We start from the raw sequence: 18991 nt of genomic DNA, 5'->3' as shown, positions 1-18991 counted from the left end.
TCAGCTGGATTGTCGTCGAGACTCGGCATAAACTGGTCGAGATCCTGAATGATCTGGCTGATATATATGATAACCATTGAAGATAGCTTCTAAGTAATCCGCCATCTCAATATCGTCCAGCTTATCTGAAATAGTTTCCTTCGCGTGATCATTATTGAAACTTGCAAGCGCCATCTGTTGATTTTCGCTAATAGTTGATTCTTGAATGAAGTCTAATTGCTGATCAGGCCCCACTTGAAAGGCAAGTTCATTGCTGACAATATCCGTCAAATCATGAAAAATATCTTCATCTTCAACAACACCATCCTCTTTTCGAACAATTCCTGCCTCAATCTCTGTCTCCAGATTTTCAGTAACAGTTGGTTCTTCAGTGAAGTTTACTTGGCCAGGCTCCACTTGTGCTGCAGGATCAATGTTGGTGAAAGAATCTTCAGTGGCGCAACCCGCATCATCCTCCCATGAATCAACACCCGCCTGAAGCCACGTATCCACATTTTCAGCAATCTGCTGCAGTTCTTGATCTCGTGACAGTTTAGCTCCCCGGTTGACGATTGCCGATAACTCAGGCTCCATGTTCTGAACTGGATCAGCCGTTGCTGCCTCAAGCCACGTCTCCTGATTCTGGATAATCTGGTGGGGTTGTTGATCTTGTGACCTTGTAGGTTCTGAGTTGATTACTGGAAGATTTTTAAATCTTTGGCTAATCTGGATTATATCCTCATCTTCAGCAACTCCAACAATTTCTGAAAGGTCCATCGACTTCCTTTTCTTCGATTCCTTTGTCTTGAGTTGAGAGATCACAATATTTTCAGAAATCAATTCTGAACTATACTGCAGCATTATCCAACCATCATGGTTCGGTTGTCGCTTGTTCTTGTAACGGAATCTGTTTTTCTTTCCTATAACAGCTCCTTCCCTAGTACTCACTTCTTCTCCGCCGTCACCATGCCATGTGCCGCCATTCTTACCAACCTTTCTGTTCTTGTTTTTAGTACAATTGACCGTTTTCTTACTTAGTGTTGTAAAAAAGTAGAGACCATTATCACCTGACTTGTGACCTTCAAACCTGTTGAAGATCTCCCAGGGTTCTTCTTCGCCATAAATATTGTAGTCCTTGAACAAGCTAGCAAATTCGGCAGGCAAACCTCCATTGACTTTCCTGTCTAGATAAAAGCCGATCAATTCTTCATCAGTGGGGAGGAATTTGTATCCAGGAGGAAGGCGAGAAGGGCTGTTTTGCATTGTGTAAAACGAGAGTAGGGTTGTGATCTTCAATGACAAAACAAGTTAATTAGGAGAAAGAGAGGCGAGAAGCTGATCTAATATTATAAGTGCTAGGGTTTTTTTTTTTCCTTCTTATGATCGGAAAGAGCTGAGGGCTTCGCTATATATATTCTCATTAATTAATTAATTATTACAATCCCAATTTGTTGCTGAATCTCGTTGAGATATAAACACGATCATCCTTATCCTTAAGTTTTTTTTTTTTTAATCTTTTTACGACGCTTATCTTTTGTCAAAACAGAAAATTAATATAAGGTATTTTGATTTGATTTAACGACGAAACTTTTGGTGTCTGTGATTATCCCATGCATGGCCACAACAAATCTTTTTACACTTTTTTCTGTCACCGAAAATGCTTTTCAATTTTTTTTTTTAAAATATATATTTTAAATTGTGTCAAATCATTTTCTTTTTTATTTTTCCACATTTTAAAAACCAACTTAAAGAAATTATAAAATTAACCATACAAAATTTCTTCCGTGGATAGCAAGAAAAAATCTTTAAATGCAAATTAATAACTATAATCATTAACCCTTACACATTTATCTTCATATATGCTAATCATTAAGATTTCTCTAACAACATTACCTTCAACCTTTACACATTAATTAATTAATTAATTAATTAATTATTACAATCCCAATTTGTTATTATCTTTTATCTTTTTACAATGCTTAAAGCAGATAATAGATAATAGATCATAATATATTTTTAACAACACTTTTTGGTCACTGAAAGTTAAATAATCTTCTTTTTCTTTTTTAATTTTCCACATTTCAAAAATCAAATTTAGAGCAACAACTAAAAAAATTTTCTTTCAAAAATATCGTAGATAGTAACAAATATTTTTTAAATGCAAATAACGTTAATCACTAACCTTTACACATTTATTATCATGCTATATACATCCCATGACTAGAATTCTAGTCATTAACACATTTATTATTTTGCTATAATTATCCCTGTGATTAGAAATCTAATCATTAAGATTTCTCTCACAACATCACCTTTTTCATTTTTATCAACATACTTGTATAATGATGTATGATGCCCTCTTAGTTCTACGACTTAGGTAAGACATTGTTTGGCTTACAGCTTGTAATGCTGGTTTATAATCAAAGAAAAAGTTCATCAGCTCGAATCGAGGTTTTAAAAGGAAAAATTTATCCAAAGGTGGGTTGATGGGCCATATAAGATACATAACAAAGAATGCCTTAATTATATTCATGTATGCATGTAAAAATATGGTCTCGATTAGAATAAGAGAAAGTTCTAAAGAAACAAAATCATTGAAAGAAAATCACACATAAAATGAAAATAGAGACCGATATTGATGTGTCGGTCATAAGGCTTAAAGTCTCACATGCTTGTGTTTACCAAATTAGTTACTTTAGTCCTAAAGAAAACAGCTTGACTAAACAATCTTAAGAAGCAAGATCATCATTCAATCATGTTATGATTTTTACAAGCTCAATTGGAAATTTATTAAATGACATTAACAATCAAGACATTGAAATAACACCACCATATAAGATATTTCGGTTCCAAAAGCATGAAAATTTTGCAACAAACAATCCAGTAAATCCTCCCCCAAAACATTTAAAAGCACCACATACCAAAAATGTCCATTCAAATATGTTGAATTTTCAAACATAAAAATTTATGTTTTGCTAGATATGCCAAAACATGGCATATTAGAAATGCCACAATAGACAGCCCTGAATCCCCCACACTTAATATGGACATTGTCCTCAGTGAACATAGTAAAGAAAGACGAGGAAATAAAGAAAAGTTCCTTAAATTTTTATGTCTACGTTCTCTATTTGATGACATGTTGGGTTTGTATAATTTTGGCATCCAAAGTAGCAAATTTCACACTAGTCGTAATGTGTTTCCCTATTTGCCATAATCTCTTAGGTTCGCCTCCATTTTTGTTGTGCTGCCCTGTCCTACTATGGAGTGGTGCAATATGGCATAGCAAAGAAATGGTGCTGGCAGGGGTGCTTACGCCATTACAAGCTGCATAAAAGGCAAGGTAGTAAGTCAGATCATATGTGAAAAGAAAATAAAATAGAAAAGAAAAAAAAATTTCTTTTGCAATTTATAATGTTTTTGTGTGGATTGTCTCTATATTTGGTTGCCTTCCTAAAGCGTTTTTCTTTATTGTATTTGGCTATATAAAGTTTTTTACATGTCATGCATCCTTGTATATTGGATTCACCAATTTTACTTCCTTCTAAGTAATGTCTTCAAAATTCTCAATAAAAGACTCAAGTCTGTAGCCATGCACTTTGAAAACCTTGTTGGTTTCAATGGTTTGGATTTTAATAACACTATGAGAAAAAAACATTCAAACACAACAAATGGTTCAATCTATTTAAATCATAATTTTCCAGGCATGAATTTTAATAGAGAGTTGAAAAGTAATATTTTCTGCCAAATAAAAAATTATTTACGTTGCAAAAACTTATCGTGAAGATATTTAGTTCCCTTTTTATATAGCCTTTGGTTGTCATATGCTTCCAATCAAACTTCTTCAAGTTGTTGCAGCTGCAGTTTTCATTCTTCTCCTGCCTTTTTAGCATTGAGATTGCACTGTTTCATTTTCCAAAAGACACGATATTCAATTTCAATCGGTAAATGACATAACTTATCAAAAACCAACCTACACGGTGACATCCCAATTAGAGTTTTTTATGTTCTGCGGTATGCCCAAAACGCATCCTCTAAATGAAGGCTCAAATCCCTTAGGTTGGGTTCACCATCTTCTCCAAAATGTGTTTTATTTCTTAGTTTGAAACCTTAACTTGTCCATTGGTTTATGGGTGGTAAGTTGTGGCTACTTAATGATGTACTCCATATTTTCACATTAATGCTTCAACAGTTTGGTTGCAAAAATAAGTGTCTTGGTCACTTATCATTGCTCTTGGAATTCCAAACTTACTGAAAATGTTAGATTTAAGAAATCTTCCAACAACCTTAGAATCATTAGTGCGGGTAGCCTTGCTTCTACCTATTTCAAAACATAATCCATAGCAAGCAAAATGCAAAGAAAACCAAAATAATTAGGAAAGGTTCTTATAAAATCCATTCCTCATACAAAAAAAATATATTACAATATAAAATAGGAGTTTATGGCATTTTATTCCTAAGAGACAAACCACCCATTTTTTTTGTCATTTTCAAAACTCTTGCGAAATTGGTAACCATCCTTAAAAAGAGTTTCCCAATAAAACCTATTGTCTTAGATTTTTCTAGCTGTTCTTTTGGGTCCAAAATGTCTACCATATGTATGACTATGACAATAAGTAAGAATGGAATGAATTTCATTGTTAGCTACACATCAACGAATAATGTAATAAAAACATATTTTCCAAATTTATGATTCTTCTCATATATAATACTTAGAGTCATTTTTTATTTTTTTTCTCTACCTTATTCAAATAATAAGGTTACATTTCAGCAACTATGAAATTTACCTGATCAGCAAACCAAGGTTCCTTACCTTGCACATACAGTAGCTACTCATTGGGGAATATCTCAGCAATGGGCAATGAATCTTCCTCACGCACAAGCCTACTCAAATGATTTGCTAAAGAATTGTCAGCTTATTTTCGATCCTTGATCTCCAAATCAAACTCTTACAATAAAAGAATCTTGTGTATATGTCTTGGTTTGGATTCCTTTTTTGCTAGTAAATATTAGAGGGTAACATGGTAAAAAAAAATCACTTTATATCCAAAAAAATATGATCTAAACTTGTCTAGGGTAAATACAATAGCTTAAAGCTCCTTTTTAGTGGTAGAATAGTTAAATTTAGAGGAGTTCAGCGTTATTGATGCATAACAAAAAAAATGACTTTTCTTTCCATTTTATTGGCCAAGTACACCATTTACGACATAATTACTCACATCGTACATGATCTCAAAGGGAATATCCTAATTTGGTGGATGTATAATTAGTGTTGAAATAAGCAGTGTCTTCAATTTGTAAAATGATATTTAACACTCTTCCTTGAAGTTAAATGGTACATCTTTTTGCAATAACCTTGACAATGGTTGTGCAATTTTCGAGAAATATTTGATGAACCTCTTATAAAAGCTTGCATGGCCAAGAAAACTACGGATGTCCCTAACATTAGAATGGTTTGGCAAACTTGTAATTAAATCAACTTTGGCCTTATCAACCTCAATACCCCTACCTAAAACTACATGGCCCAAAACTATTTCCTGTTGGACTATGAAATGACATTTTTTATATTTTAGAACCAAGTTGGTGTTAATACATTGTTTTAAAACCTTGGTTAAATGATCTAAACATTGATTAAAAGAATTATCATAAATAGAAAAGTCATCCATAAAAATTTCAATGTAATTTACAATCAGTTAGAAAAAATGTTCATCATGCATCTCTGAAATGTATATAGGGCATTACATTATCCAAAAGGTATACATCTGTAAGCGAAATTCCCAAATAGATAAGTGAAAGTTGTTTTTTCCTGATCTTCTTGAGCTATAACAATTTGATAACAACTAGAAAACCAATCTAAGAAATAGAAAAATGACTTACCTGCCAATCTTTTAAGCATTTCATCGAAAAAAGGAATTGGGAAATGATCTTTTCTTGTGGTAGCATTCAATTTCCTAAAATCGATGCATATTCTCCACCCATTCTGAATTCTCATAGGAACAAGCTCATTTTGTTCATTAGAAACAAACGTCAAACATGTCTTTTTAGGAACTACATGCACATGACTAACCTATTGACTATCAAATATGGGACCGATGATTCCTTTATCAAGTAGCTTCAGAATTTCCTTCATTGCCACTTCCTTCATGGTTGGGTTCATCTTAGATTGAGGCTCTCTCACGGGTTTGGCATCATCTTTCAGTAAGATTCTATACATGCAAATTGCAGGGCTCATACCTTTTATATTAGCTAAAGTCCATCCGATAACTATTTTATTTTCTCTTAAGCCCTTCAACAATTTTTCTTGAAGTGTCTGATGTATAACATCATTACAAATAACAATGCATACATCTTTTGTACAATCAAAGTAATTAAATCCTAAGTGTTATTTATAATTGTTATCTTCAAAGTAAACAATTTGAGAAGAATTGATTAGGAATCTCAACCTCATTTTCTTTAAGGGAGTTCTTCGGATTTCACTGGCTTGCAACAACATCTTAGGAAAGGTCTCAAACTAATAGTTGGTGGGATAGTTGCCTCATTAAAATTCATCAAAATTATCATATAATGGATCAGAAGTCAAGCATTTAGTCAAGTTAACATCCCTAAATTTCTGGACCACACTCGCTGAAAGTACTCTTTTAGTACAAGCACCTACAACACTGGCCTTATTATGCCTTTATATGATAATATAGATGAACTTTATTTGTTCAAGTTCCACTTCCAAGGCAAGTTTGACATTGATGATTGTTAGTTCAATCTCAAAGGTATGTTTAGTAAGGCAAACTCCATTTACCATAAAAAAATTTAGATTTATCGATAGAATTTTCCATCGGTATTTATACTCATTGTCCTTCGACATCAAAACTTACAGATAAGCTCACGGATATAAATAATCCATTAAAAAACTCTCGTTGGTGATTTGTGATATGTTGGCAATAATTTTACAAATGAATTTACTGATAGACAAAGCACGCTTAAAAAAAAAACTTTACCTGCTTCATTCTATCAGTATTTCCATCGTGGAATATAACATATCATTGACAAAAAAAAAACTATACATCATTCCATCAATGATTTTTTTTTCCTTTCGTTGGTATGTTCATTGATGAATTTGACATATAACCGTCAAACATACCGTCTATTATTCCGTCAATGAGTAAATAATGATAATGATATTTACAATAATATTTTTTCAACTTTGTAGAATGTACCAACGAACTAAGTTCGTCGATAGCCCTGTTAGTAATAATTTAAAATATATATATTTTAAAAAAACTATTAAACAAAAATATAAAATAATTTAAAAAATTAAATTAATATAAAATTCAAATTTTTATTAAAAATTTAAACATTTATAAGTTCAAATACAATTAATCTAGAACAAAGGTGCTGCATAACATCCCTATTTTCAGGACTACACATCAATCAAGAAAAGGGAAAATATGGTAAGAATTTTTTTTTAAAACCGGATCCATACAAGGTTGCCCAAAATTTTTACCAAAATTTTGGCAAAGTCTCCTCCATACCGGGAGATCCCAAGTTATCGACAAATAACTTATACACTTCTATTACTCATTAATCAATCACATCTCAATCATCCCTAATCTCAAACATCATAACATGCAATAGTATAACTATAATATCCCAAATATCTATATTCTAAAGTAGGACATAAAATGATTCTTAAATAGAAAAACAAGCATACATGAAGGAGTATATAGTAATATAGTTTACATTCAACCATTCAAATTAATGAATGCTATTGCAATTCAAGTTATATGGTTTCTTAAAAGACAAATTACATTAGCATTCATTCAGTCCTAAATAACACAGAAGATAGAGAATCTAAAACGTTACTCCTATCGTGAATGTGATGGACTTGCAACAATATAACATTCAGAAATAATTATATTGAAAGCAATACTATCATGAAGAAAATATCAAACGATATATGTTTGTGTCTTTAATACTACGTACTATCATAATTTTTTACAATACCTCATATAGTCTCCTTCTAATGCTTCAAGGTTTGCACCTCCAGAAATTCACAAAACATTTTTTTTCCTCCATTTAATCCAACAATTTTCAACCAATATCACATATTAATTTCAAAGGAATAATTCCTTTAAAATGTCGATTTTCATTTCATTAATATTATCAACCATTCACTACCAAGAATACCAATCATACCACTCCTTTCCTAAACCTGGGGAAGGTAATGCCGGCACTAATAAATCTCATTGGTGTCATTAGTCGCCTTTACCAGGACCGACTAATCAAGTTTGTGGTAGTGTTAACATCAATACAGTAGATTGATATCATTAACTATTTCCATCCCAAAATAGTTAATCAATTTTCCATAACACTTTGGAATATTTCCAGGAATGCCGATGTCAAGGAATCTCGGCATCATTACCTTTCACATCAGGAATAGTTAATCATGTTTCATGGGGTTGCTGATATTGATGTCATCTATCGATATTATTAACTATTCTTAACTTGAATAGTTAATCAAGTTTAGTATCCCTTATTCTCTGAAAAGGTCATACCAATGCTAGTAAATCTTACTAACATCATTAGCCTTTCATATTCAGTACCGGCTAATCAAATTCAAGAAGTGGTTATTCGTGAAGTCCATTAATATAGTTTGTAATTCTTAATCAAATCCATTAATCAAATCTGATTTTATTCCTCATTCATTCCATCTTATCTCTTCTCCTTTTGGCTTCATCCGCAAGTATGAGATCTAAGATTTGAACAGATTACTAAAATTACTGTTATTTAAGAAAGGTATAGGTATAGAACACCTACCTGCTGTAAAAGCTCGGCTCGCACTCCCTTGCTATTGTTGTGCCCCTCCTAAATCCACATGCATGCTACTTTATTTGTTACTCAAGTTACATTTCGCAAAATAACAACAATAATAATGACAACATTTATTCCCTCTTTTACAATTGTTTCCTTACATTTTTGTTTCCATTACATCCCTTAAGATTATGGTTCATTATCAAATCATAACTAACATCACAAATTCAATTTCAAATATAGATTATTTCCTTTCGAATGCCAAGACATGACGCTAAATATTTTCTGAGGGAAGGAAACCTGATTCTGCCTCTAACATGACTAAATTTCATCATTTTGCCAATTTGCTGAATCTGCCAGCAGAGGTGGCAACTCAAGCTCTCCTCATATATTTATCTCTATATGGAGTTCTAAAGCTCCAAATTAAATGAGATTGGACTCATTGGAAAGCTAACATCTCTAGCTATAACTTCTACGAGAAACCTTCCCCAAAGTTTGTCATTTTTAGGCTCGAATCCTCTCTGGAATTAAGGTGATGAATTTGCCTAGTTTTCGTAAACGGTTTTAGATGAATTTTCAATTATCCTTTCCCTTTCTTCTCTCAAAACAACTATTTCTATGTTTTTCCTCCATTTCGTAACTCCTCATAAGAAAAGCCATAGGCTATACATAAGATTAATAAACTGATTTCCTCCTCACGTAACATATGTATTTGATTCACGAAGTTCCCTACTACAAAGTTATCATGTTTTCCCCTATTATTAAACTTCTCACCATACTTAATTCACTAATAATTAACATATCACATCCCACAATTCCCCCTCCCACTATTCAATTTAGTCTTGTCCGAAACTTGGCCTAACGGCACCAAGGGTCCCCTTCTCCTTTCCATGCAACTATTTGTCTCATTTACTCATTGTTTACATCATGACAACATATCACAAAGATTTATCAAGCAAATTCAGAATTTCTTTTCCTTTCATTCAACCCTCACATGGCCGACCACTTTTGTCCCTTTGGCCATTGATTTTTCTTTGGTTTTTTTGCATGATTTCATGTTTAAGGCAACTTATAATACTTCAATTAACTTAATTTCAATATTTTTTTTGCAATTCCCCCAAATTTCACTCAAGAACTCTAATTTTCAAATTTTAAAATTTATGCACAATTCCTAATCGAATTTGAATTGGTTTTCACAACTAGGTTTAGGGCTCCTTACCTAGAGGAAATTTGGATTTCAACTCTAATTTGGTTGAAGATTTTTAGCTCATCCCCCCGTGCATATAGCCGACCCTCTCCTTTTTTTTCCCACACAATTTCTTCACTTGTTTCCTTGTCAATTCCTTTACCAAATGATGTTTTCTCTACTTAGTATCTAGAGTTTATATAGCCCTAACAATTTTGGTTTTTTTTCCCAATCAATTTTGATGGAAGAAAATCTTAAATCTCCTCCTCCTTTTTGTCTCAATGCAATCGGCCACATGGAGGAGAGAATGGAGTATTTATAGTCTCATTCTTCTTAATTATAAATTGGCCTATTCTTCCCTCTTCTTTATAATTTGAGTTGTATCTCTTTTCATCTTTTAAAACCCCCCTTAGCAATTGAATTTATTTGATTTCCTCCACACATTTAATCCCCCACCTTTTATCTTTTTTTATGAAAGTTTATTTTGGGGGTTTACACGCTAGAGCAGAAGGCGGGTCTTCACCTGGAACATGAGGCGAAAAAGAGGGAGCACATGCACTACCAATCTTTTATCTCATTTTTTTACCAATTGACGGAGTTCAGTTGTCTTAGCACTAAGTAGTTCATAATCAGAAGTAAGATAGGTCGTCTGAGCTTGAACCCGCTGGTCTAAAATCATCTTAAACTTCAAAGTTTGAGGGCTCGGAATTGATTGCGAGCATCCAATGATTGAAACATTGTGAATCTTCTGCAAGTTCTCAAGTGTAGTGTTAGAGAGGTGCACAAAGAAAGTGAGACATTAAAATGGACAATAATAATTAAAAAAAATCGGAAATCAAAAGGCTTAGTCAGGTTCAAGATTGGCCTTCTTCATTGTCTTGTATTTCAATGGGTTGGGCTGAAATAAACTATGTTTCTTTGCTCTTTTGGTAGATAGGAAAAGGTTTGTAAGCTATGGCGTAATCAGTGCTAGCTGGTTTCTGTGGCTGCATGAGTTTGGTGTTCTTGCCAACTATCGCCTCAATACTTTCCTTCTGTCTAAAGGAACTCTGCCTCTCCCTTAAAAAATCCAGGCTTGTCTTTGTAATGGCTTTTTTTTTTCCTTCTGTTTGCATTAATCTACATTTCTCTCGGTCTAACAATAATGATGATGATGAACTGAATATTTATTCCCAGATCTGAATCTTAATAGGGGGGAGGTCATTGTGTTAGAAATAAGAGTTGGAGGTGGATAACATTTTATCAGCCTCTGAATTGTTAATAGTTGCCTTATAATGGTTGCGTCTAGACCTGAGCCAATTACTTGGCCTAAAATTTTAGGAGACCATCATGGCCCAGGAACTGAAGCTGGAGGCTGGATGACTTTTGATAAGCCTTTGAATGGAATATTGTCCTAAGAAAGCACCTAGGATTGAACCTTAGTGAGGCTGTGATGCTGGTAATGATGTTATAGAACTGTTGTTGAGCAGGGAGATTCAACATTCTAAGCAATGGTAGTATAAAATAAATTGCATAAGTCTCTGTCTGATTACAACAACGATTACCAATGAACATCTATTAATAGTACATGAATCAAAGTTCAAAATCAACAGGAGGTAGCATGGACCAACAATTGAACACTGACTGGAACAAATTCGAATGTCTAATTAACATCATCTGAGACAGCAACAAATAATCTTCCCTATAACTCGCAGCAACACCCTGATGCTTGGAACAAAACACAGCGTATGCTAGAAACTAGCCTGCTGCTGCCATCATTTCACAAACTGAACAAGAATTTAAGGCTGATTTGGGCGATGTGTCAGTCCAGGATTTCAGAAAAAAAAAAAACAATAACTGCCTCCTCCACGACCTGGATTTATTAGCTAATTGCAACAACAGTAAGGTGATATATGGGCACCACTTATTAATAAATGTACTGCTATGAATTAGTTCTTGAAAAGTTCCAAACAATGTTCTTGATCCAAGTTCCTGCTCCAAAACTTCTTGTAATATTCAGCATACGTGAAATCCCTGTATATGGCTCCGGTTCCATCATCGGTGAGAGCTTTAGGTGGGGTGATCAATGCGTTATCGAACGGACAGAGGAAGGAAGCAACTGACATTCTTGCCTTGTCAGTATTGGTAATGGCTCGGTGCCACACACTCTTATATCTTCCATTGCTTAGTGCCTGCAATCATTCATAGTCGTAAGAAGACCCTTGAACTTAAGTTGTTAGCATGTGTCTGACAACAAACAAGGACATGAAAATATTCATTGCCATTGAGCCTTGCAGCTCGATCAACGGCACTCGTTTGCCGTTCTCCTTGGTAAAAGGAAAACAAAAAACAAAGGAAATGCAGGTTTACCTGTAACTGGTCACCAATGTTGATGACAAATGCATCCGGATGAGGATTAACGGCAACCCACTTTCCATCTTTGAGGAGGACTTGAAGGCCTGCCACTGATAGGTCTTGAAGTAAAATTGTTAGGGCGTTGGGGTCTGTATGTGCTGGCAATCCATAAGTCAACTCTGGCTCTGGACATGGAGGGTAAAAGTTTACAGCCATATGCTGTCCTTGTTCACCCAAAACATTTTTTATGTGATCCTTTTCGAGGCCTAAGCTCTCTGATATCAGTTCCTGTATTCTGAACCCCAGTTCTCGAACTTGTATACTGTAACTCCTTACAATTTCCCTATGGATACAACACATGCCACATCATTAGATCTTAGCTGTACAGACTCAGTTACATCTGAAGATACATGTACCATAATTTAAAATTTTCGGTTTCTCTGTTATTCGGAAGGATGCATGAGAGTGCACCGGGGATTTTGAAATTTGTTTCCAGAACTAATTAGCCGAAGGAATGAATCGACTACATGAAAGATGATTATACAGCTAGTGGATTCGGCGCGCGTTAAAGTTGAGTCATCTCTTTGTCATTAATTGCCTCGGAATTATCTAATGAGAATACGAGAAGATTCCCACTTAAACAATGGAAGAAAGTCTTGATGCAGGCAAGACTTTTAGCCCCAAATGCAGGAATACATCAACTGCCCCGATAATTGTCATCGTGTCTCCCAAAAAACGACGAAACCGAGTTTGCGTTCAGAATCATCCACCACCCAATTCTTATTAATTATATATTTGTTCAAAGAAGCAAAGAAAAGTCTATTAATTATACAGCAGGAGAAGGAGACATGACTCACTGCTTTACTTCAGCCACATCACTGGCCCTATCCACATGGCATCAATGCTATTGGATTGTGAAACGATATGGTTATCTCCTTCTCTTGGACAATCTTCAAGCTGAACCTACTTCCTTGCTTTTTGACATTTTCGAGCAAGTTGTTTCTATGATTTATTGATTAAAAATTAAAATATTCACACTGATCTTGGGAAGTCTATAGCCTCTGTGAATTGATTCTCGATTTTACTATTGTTTATTTCATCGATAAACATGAGCATAAGTACACTCTGCCGGTGCCCCGACGGAAAGAGAGCCGTGATTAAATTTGACTAAGCCCTAAAATAGACTGCTCCAACACCGACCATGTCATGGGCAAGCATCATCTTTCTAGAAGAGGGCTAACTAATAACTGCGACTCTTGCAAACTGCCCTACCCTATTAAACTGTAATAGATTTGAATAAATCATGCTTTAATTAATCCTAGGTTTTCTTAACTCTTTACAGCTTAGTCCCTCTTCTTTTTCAAATCTATAACTTAGTCATTTGACTCTTGTCAGCCTTTATTAGGGTAGAAATACCAAAACGTCTTAACAGGACAATGATGGCCACAAAGAGTAGAAGGACTCTAAGCTCGAAAGTCTTCAAAGCATGAAGGACTATGTTATAACGTGTCAAAATCCAAGGACTAGGGAATAATTCAGTGAGAAGAGATTCTTATATCTCATCACAAGGCAGGCAATCAATCATAAGACAATCAATCAATCATAGATGGCTCACAACCATAGGTGGCTCAATAATAAAAATTTAGAGTTAAAAATTTATATTTTTTATAATTTTAATTTTAGGTTCGAGACTTGTAATTACTAATATAATAGTTATTGGAGGATTATATTGTCATTAACTTTAAAGTTTATAAAATTAATCGAGGTACACACAAACTATTTCAGCCACTCATATTAATTAAAAAAATTCATAAATAGATCACATGATCAATCAGTTCTCTTACGTCATGACATTTCGAGGACATGACATCATATTCCACCCAGCTAAGACAACCTTATTTTATGTGTACGAGATTTTTTTTAAAAAAAAGTGTCGATGGATGTGATGTCATCCGGTGCATGAATAGTAGAGTCATGACCGTTGGATTATAAAATAATTGCCCACCATAATATTTTAAAGTCTCCTTTTTTGTACTTGACACGGATTGCAAGTTCATCGTGAGTGACAACCACGAGTGATTGATATGGTTTTGATGTTGTTTTTTAATTTTTATTTTATTTAAAAATATATTAAAATAATTTATTTTTATTTTTATTTTTAAAAAATTTATTTTAAGCATAAAAGAATATAAATTTTAATGAAAAATAAGATAAAACAAAAAACAAAACCTTCACGTAATCCAAGGAGCGTATCGAACCACACTAACTTTTGGATCCACCATGCCAAGTTTCTGACACCAAGTTGCCTAAAAGACAGAAAGTCTTCGGAGTCTAGAGCATGCCGGCATCAGCACCCACGATTTAAATACAGTAGTGATAATAGGCCGTAGGGGAGACTATGGTAGTGGACCTAATTAAGAGCAAATTCTTGTACACGTCATGCAAACCGGTAGGTGTTTTAATTCTTCTCCCTCTAATTGAATATCCTCTACATTCTTTAAGTTTTTATGTTGAAGAAAACTAAGAACATAGAATCAAACAAATATAATTATAATTATAATTATATACATGTGTGTGTTAAAAAGATGGCCTAAACACTCCATTTGCTACTAGAATCCTATTATTGATATTAATGTTGTGTAAGTTTTGCACATGGCATGTTGGAGTGTATCGAATTAGATAGCAATATATTTTATACATGCAACTAAACATAATTGAAGGAGATTATTTTATTTTTGGCACTTCAAACAATTAATTGAATAAATATTTAAAATAAATAAAATGAGCCACATATTGATATAAAAAAGTAAAGTGAACTCTAAGACGACAACAACAAAAAAAAGAGTGAAAATCACCATTAACTAAAACCAGAAATTGAAGACAATTTATGGAATATCCAATTAATTAACTATCAATGAGAGATTTTAATTATTAATTCTTCCCATGGCAAGAATACCTATTTTCCTTAAAATATGGTGAAATTTTATTTATTGCGTCATATATAGATATGCTCTTTCGAGGATCGGTGTGTTTATTGCACTAATTAACTAATAATTATTCAACAAAAAAAAAACTAATAATTATAGTGTGATTAATTACTACAGTTACAGGAGTCAACTCGGTCTCCTAATAAGTTAATGATGCTGGTCTCAACGGCAGAGATCTTTTTGTGATCGAGTTGTGTATATTTCTTGGGGGTAAGAGCTAATGGATGATTTTACGATCGACACCTAATTATATGAATATATTTATTAGATTATATCTTTGTTAAGGCATAAAAAAGAATCAATTATATTTATTAAAAAAGTAGTATTTCATATAGTAATATTTTCAAGTATTTAAAATAAATTATAAACAAATATATTATGTACAATTGATCAGAAATAACCACTAGCTAGATATATATATATATATATACATATATATATATATATATGCCAAAAAGGCACGGTTTAATTATAAATTCAAGTTAAGTTAAGCAAGAAGTCAAATAATATAAAGTTTTAAATTTAATGTGTTGAACTTGATTTAATAATAGGGCTTAATAACTTTCAATGGCTAATGCAAAAACTATAGTCTAGACAAAACGAATCAACTGCTTCGATCCATATTTGGTTAAGCGTGTGAAAAATCCCAGAATTTATGAGCAGAAGGCCAAGTTAGCTAGCAAGAGATGCAGAAAAGTACGGGTACAGATCGAATGAATCCTCCTCTCTCGAGCTGCATGTGCTCACGTGCCCATCGACTTCCTCGTCAGGACCACAGAATTTTTTTTATTTTTTTTTTCTGGGCGACAGGAAGATTATTTGGAGAGATGACTTGACGAGTGGGAGAGTTGACTTTTCTAGGTTAAATTTAACTTGATCAAAACCAACACCCTTCTTGCTCTGGTGACGAAGGAAAGGTAGGTTTTCTAGGTCTAGGCCAGCAGGACTAGGATCTATCCATCCATATATAGTACGATGTTAGACACTACACCTTTTGTTTTGGATTTTAATGCTACTGTTCATATCTTTATCCTCCTTGAAAAGATGTTTTTGACAAGATCTTAATTTAATCTAACTGCTGGAAAATGAATTTTACATCCTCTATGCAACCTAGAGTTTCCGAGGGTTATTTGGTATTGAGTTTTGTTATGTTTTTATTAAAATTAAAATTTTTTATTATTTTTAAATTTTTTTGATTTATAGATATTAAAAATAAATTAAAAAAATATTATTTTAATATATTTTAATTGAATTGCACATAAACTTTTACGCAACAATACCAAGTTGAGTTCATTAAATACCAAGTTGAGTTCTTTAATTATTAGAATAAGTTTGTATTTTTCTTTAATTTTTAATTACAAGTGGGGATTTCATTAAGAAAAGTCTAACCTAAATTCAAACCCTAACCATATGTTTCTCTCTAGGTTTTCTTTTTTTATTTCAAGATAAAGAGAAATTTTAAAATCTTCATGCAAATAAAATATTTTAAATGATAGATAGTATTCAAAATTAATATTATACCTCAACTATATAATTCCTATGATTTTATAACTATAAGTTAAAAAAATATCTTTAGAATGTTCTCGTAAAATAAAATATGATATCTGAATGACAGTTCTTTTCAGTTATCAATCAATTATATTATATTTAATATATATATTTTATTTCATTATAATTTTTTATATATATATTTATGTTATTGGATTTAATTTTCAATCCGATTATTAAATTAAGCTAATTTTTTTTTAAAAAAAAACCTCAAAATATATCGTTCAAGGAAGATTTTTCTAGGTACATTTTCGCTAATAAATGCTAACAATGAAAAAGAAATAACAAATATTATTACAGAAAGGGACGTGGCAGATCAATCCAGACACCTCTAGTGCATGCACCCAGAGTGTCTGAAGCATAGCTCTCCATGTATGTGGATCTACTCTACTGTGTGTGAGTATGTTGAGAAAGAGGAGGAGGAGGGAGTACTTACTTGAAAGGAGGAGGATTAGAAGGCCACTCAGGCACATATTTGTCAAGAGGGTAGCAATGGAGTCTAAGATAATCCCTCCAGTTGTGGACCTTTTCCTTATTCACATTAAAACTTGTAGAAAGTCTCATTGTCTTTGATGGGTCATCTGAGTACAGCTTCAGCTTCTCCTCAACCGGCAAGCTGAAGAAATCATGGGCCACTCCTAACATTTTCTCCACCGCTTCCAAGGACACTCCATGATTGATCACCTGACATTAAGAAACCAGAAGAACATTCTTTATATATACCTCTATTTATTACTACTGCATCTAGTCATCGTAGCGAAATCATGAAGCTAGCCGTGTATATATATATATATATATATATATATATATGAAGCAAGAAGTTATAGAAAGTGGGCTTACCTGGAAAAAGCCATAGTGCTCGCAGGCATCACCAACTTGTTGGACAATTTGGTTCCTATCCTGACAACCTAAATCTATAACCGGAACATCTTCGCACGTTGAAACTTCCGACAGCCTGGGACGCTCAGATTCCGGCCTAACATAGCTAGCCGGCAAGTTCGTGTAATGGACGCCAGAGGAAATTACTTTTGTATCCATGTTACTAATTAAAAACAGTAACGAAGGATGAAATAGACAGCAAGTTATTATAAATTAAAAGGTGGGCACCAACACTATGATTTTGCTGCTTGGAGTTGCTATAGCTATGCAAGGTTCCAGGAAGATGAGAGAGCTCTGTAAAGCACCACATGTATTTATATCTGCACATGGAGGCTAGGCCGGTCCCTTTTTCTTCCTCTTCTGTTTTTTTTCTAAAAAAAAAAAAGTCTCATGGCCTTTAGGTCGTCGTCATTTAGGGAATGATTTAACTTAATTTATTATAATTGATGATGCTTTGGTCCCACATGAATAAAATAATTATAAAATTTCTTACAATATGATTGATTTGATTTACATGAATTATGCCTAATTTCTTTTCCTCTTCTCAAGATGTGGTTCACATTTGGGATTATCTCTCGTTGCGCTTTGTTGTTGTGCAGGGGCTTCAAGGTTTGATGGGGCCACTGAATTTTACCAAATCCTATATGGATTCTGTCTTGGAGGTAGCTAGGCCATATATCGAAGAATATGGATATATAGAAATTAATTGTGGTGTGCTGAGCTCCTCACGGGTTTAAGGACAAGAAACCTCTGGTTTTTTTTCAGATTTATCTGGAATAACTAATGAATTATAATCTGTATACATGGATAAAAACTCTCTGCTAGAATTTTGATAGAAGAGATTCGAATTCAAACTTTCTTTTCGAATCGCAGATGCGAAAACTACCCCATTATCAAATACACACACGTAGTAAAGATCGAGTGGTGGGGATGAGAATTCGAAAGTGGTTCTGTGGCCAGAAGCGAACGTTGTTGCTCTTTGATTTTTTGAAAGGTTGCCGGAGATTGAAGAATATCTAGAATTCTTGTTAAGTGCCAAATTAGTTAGAGGCCCGCCATCACTTTCTGCTTTATACATGTGTTAAATATCAGAAGGGTAGTGGGAGTGTCTTCTTAAGACCTCCCAGATCGTGGGAATTAAAGTAGAGGGAGCACAAACCACTCACAGGAGCATCATTTGGTTTCTGATAAAAAAAAAAAGGGGGTTTATGTAGTTATGTCATGATGATCTGTGCTGCATGGCGCTTCCAGTGGACAGGAAAATTCATAGGTTAGG

General features: G+C 33.6%; 2 protein-coding genes across 2 annotated transcripts; both read right to left on the bottom strand.

Annotated features, from left to right (window-relative positions):
• Window positions 1–1242, bottom strand: LOC133675973 (NAC domain-containing protein 86-like). The gene has a single exon (XM_062097553.1). The coding sequence runs from the start codon at window positions 1240–1242 to the stop codon at window positions 1–3; it is 1242 nt and encodes a 413-aa protein (XP_061953537.1).
• A 10206-nt stretch (window positions 1243–11448) lies between these two features.
• Window positions 11449–18039, bottom strand: LOC133676109 (protein DOWNY MILDEW RESISTANCE 6). The gene is made up of 4 exons (XM_062097688.1): window positions 17677–18039; window positions 17273–17520; window positions 12317–12644; window positions 11449–12138 (listed from the first exon to the last, which is right to left on the bottom strand). The coding sequence occupies exons 1-4, from the start codon at window positions 17872–17874 to the stop codon at window positions 11896–11898; spliced, it is 1017 nt and encodes a 338-aa protein (XP_061953672.1). The 5' UTR covers window positions 17875–18039; the 3' UTR covers window positions 11449–11895.
• Between the last annotated feature and the right edge of the window lie 952 nt (window positions 18040–18991).

The sequence above is a fragment of the Populus nigra genome, chromosome 16, assembly GCF_951802175.1.
Source record: "Populus nigra chromosome 16, ddPopNigr1.1, whole genome shotgun sequence".
Classification (NCBI taxonomy): domain Eukaryota; kingdom Viridiplantae; phylum Streptophyta; class Magnoliopsida; order Malpighiales; family Salicaceae; genus Populus; species Populus nigra.
Note: the sequence above shows the minus strand (reverse complement) of the source record. Positions and strands in the feature narration are given on the sequence as shown.

What these genes read in the sequence shown, in the direction of transcription:
- LOC133675973 (XM_062097553.1), bottom strand. Translation starts at nt 1,242, where the DNA reads ATGCAAAACAGCCCTTCTCGCCTTCCTCCTGGATACAAATTCCTCCCC.
- LOC133676109 (XM_062097688.1), bottom strand. Translation starts at nt 17,874, where the DNA reads ATGGATACAAAAGTAATTTCCTCTGGCGTCCATTACACGAACTTGCCG. An exon ending in TCTAATCCTCCTCCTTTCAA is followed by an intron (nt 12,645 to 17,272) that starts GTAAGTACTCCC and finishes TTGTATCCATAG; the next exon opens with GGAAATTGTAAGGAGTTACA. An exon ending in ACATTGGTGACCAGTTACAG is followed by an intron (nt 12,139 to 12,316) that starts GTAAACCTGCAT and finishes GAATGATTGCAG; the next exon opens with GCACTAAGCAATGGAAGATA.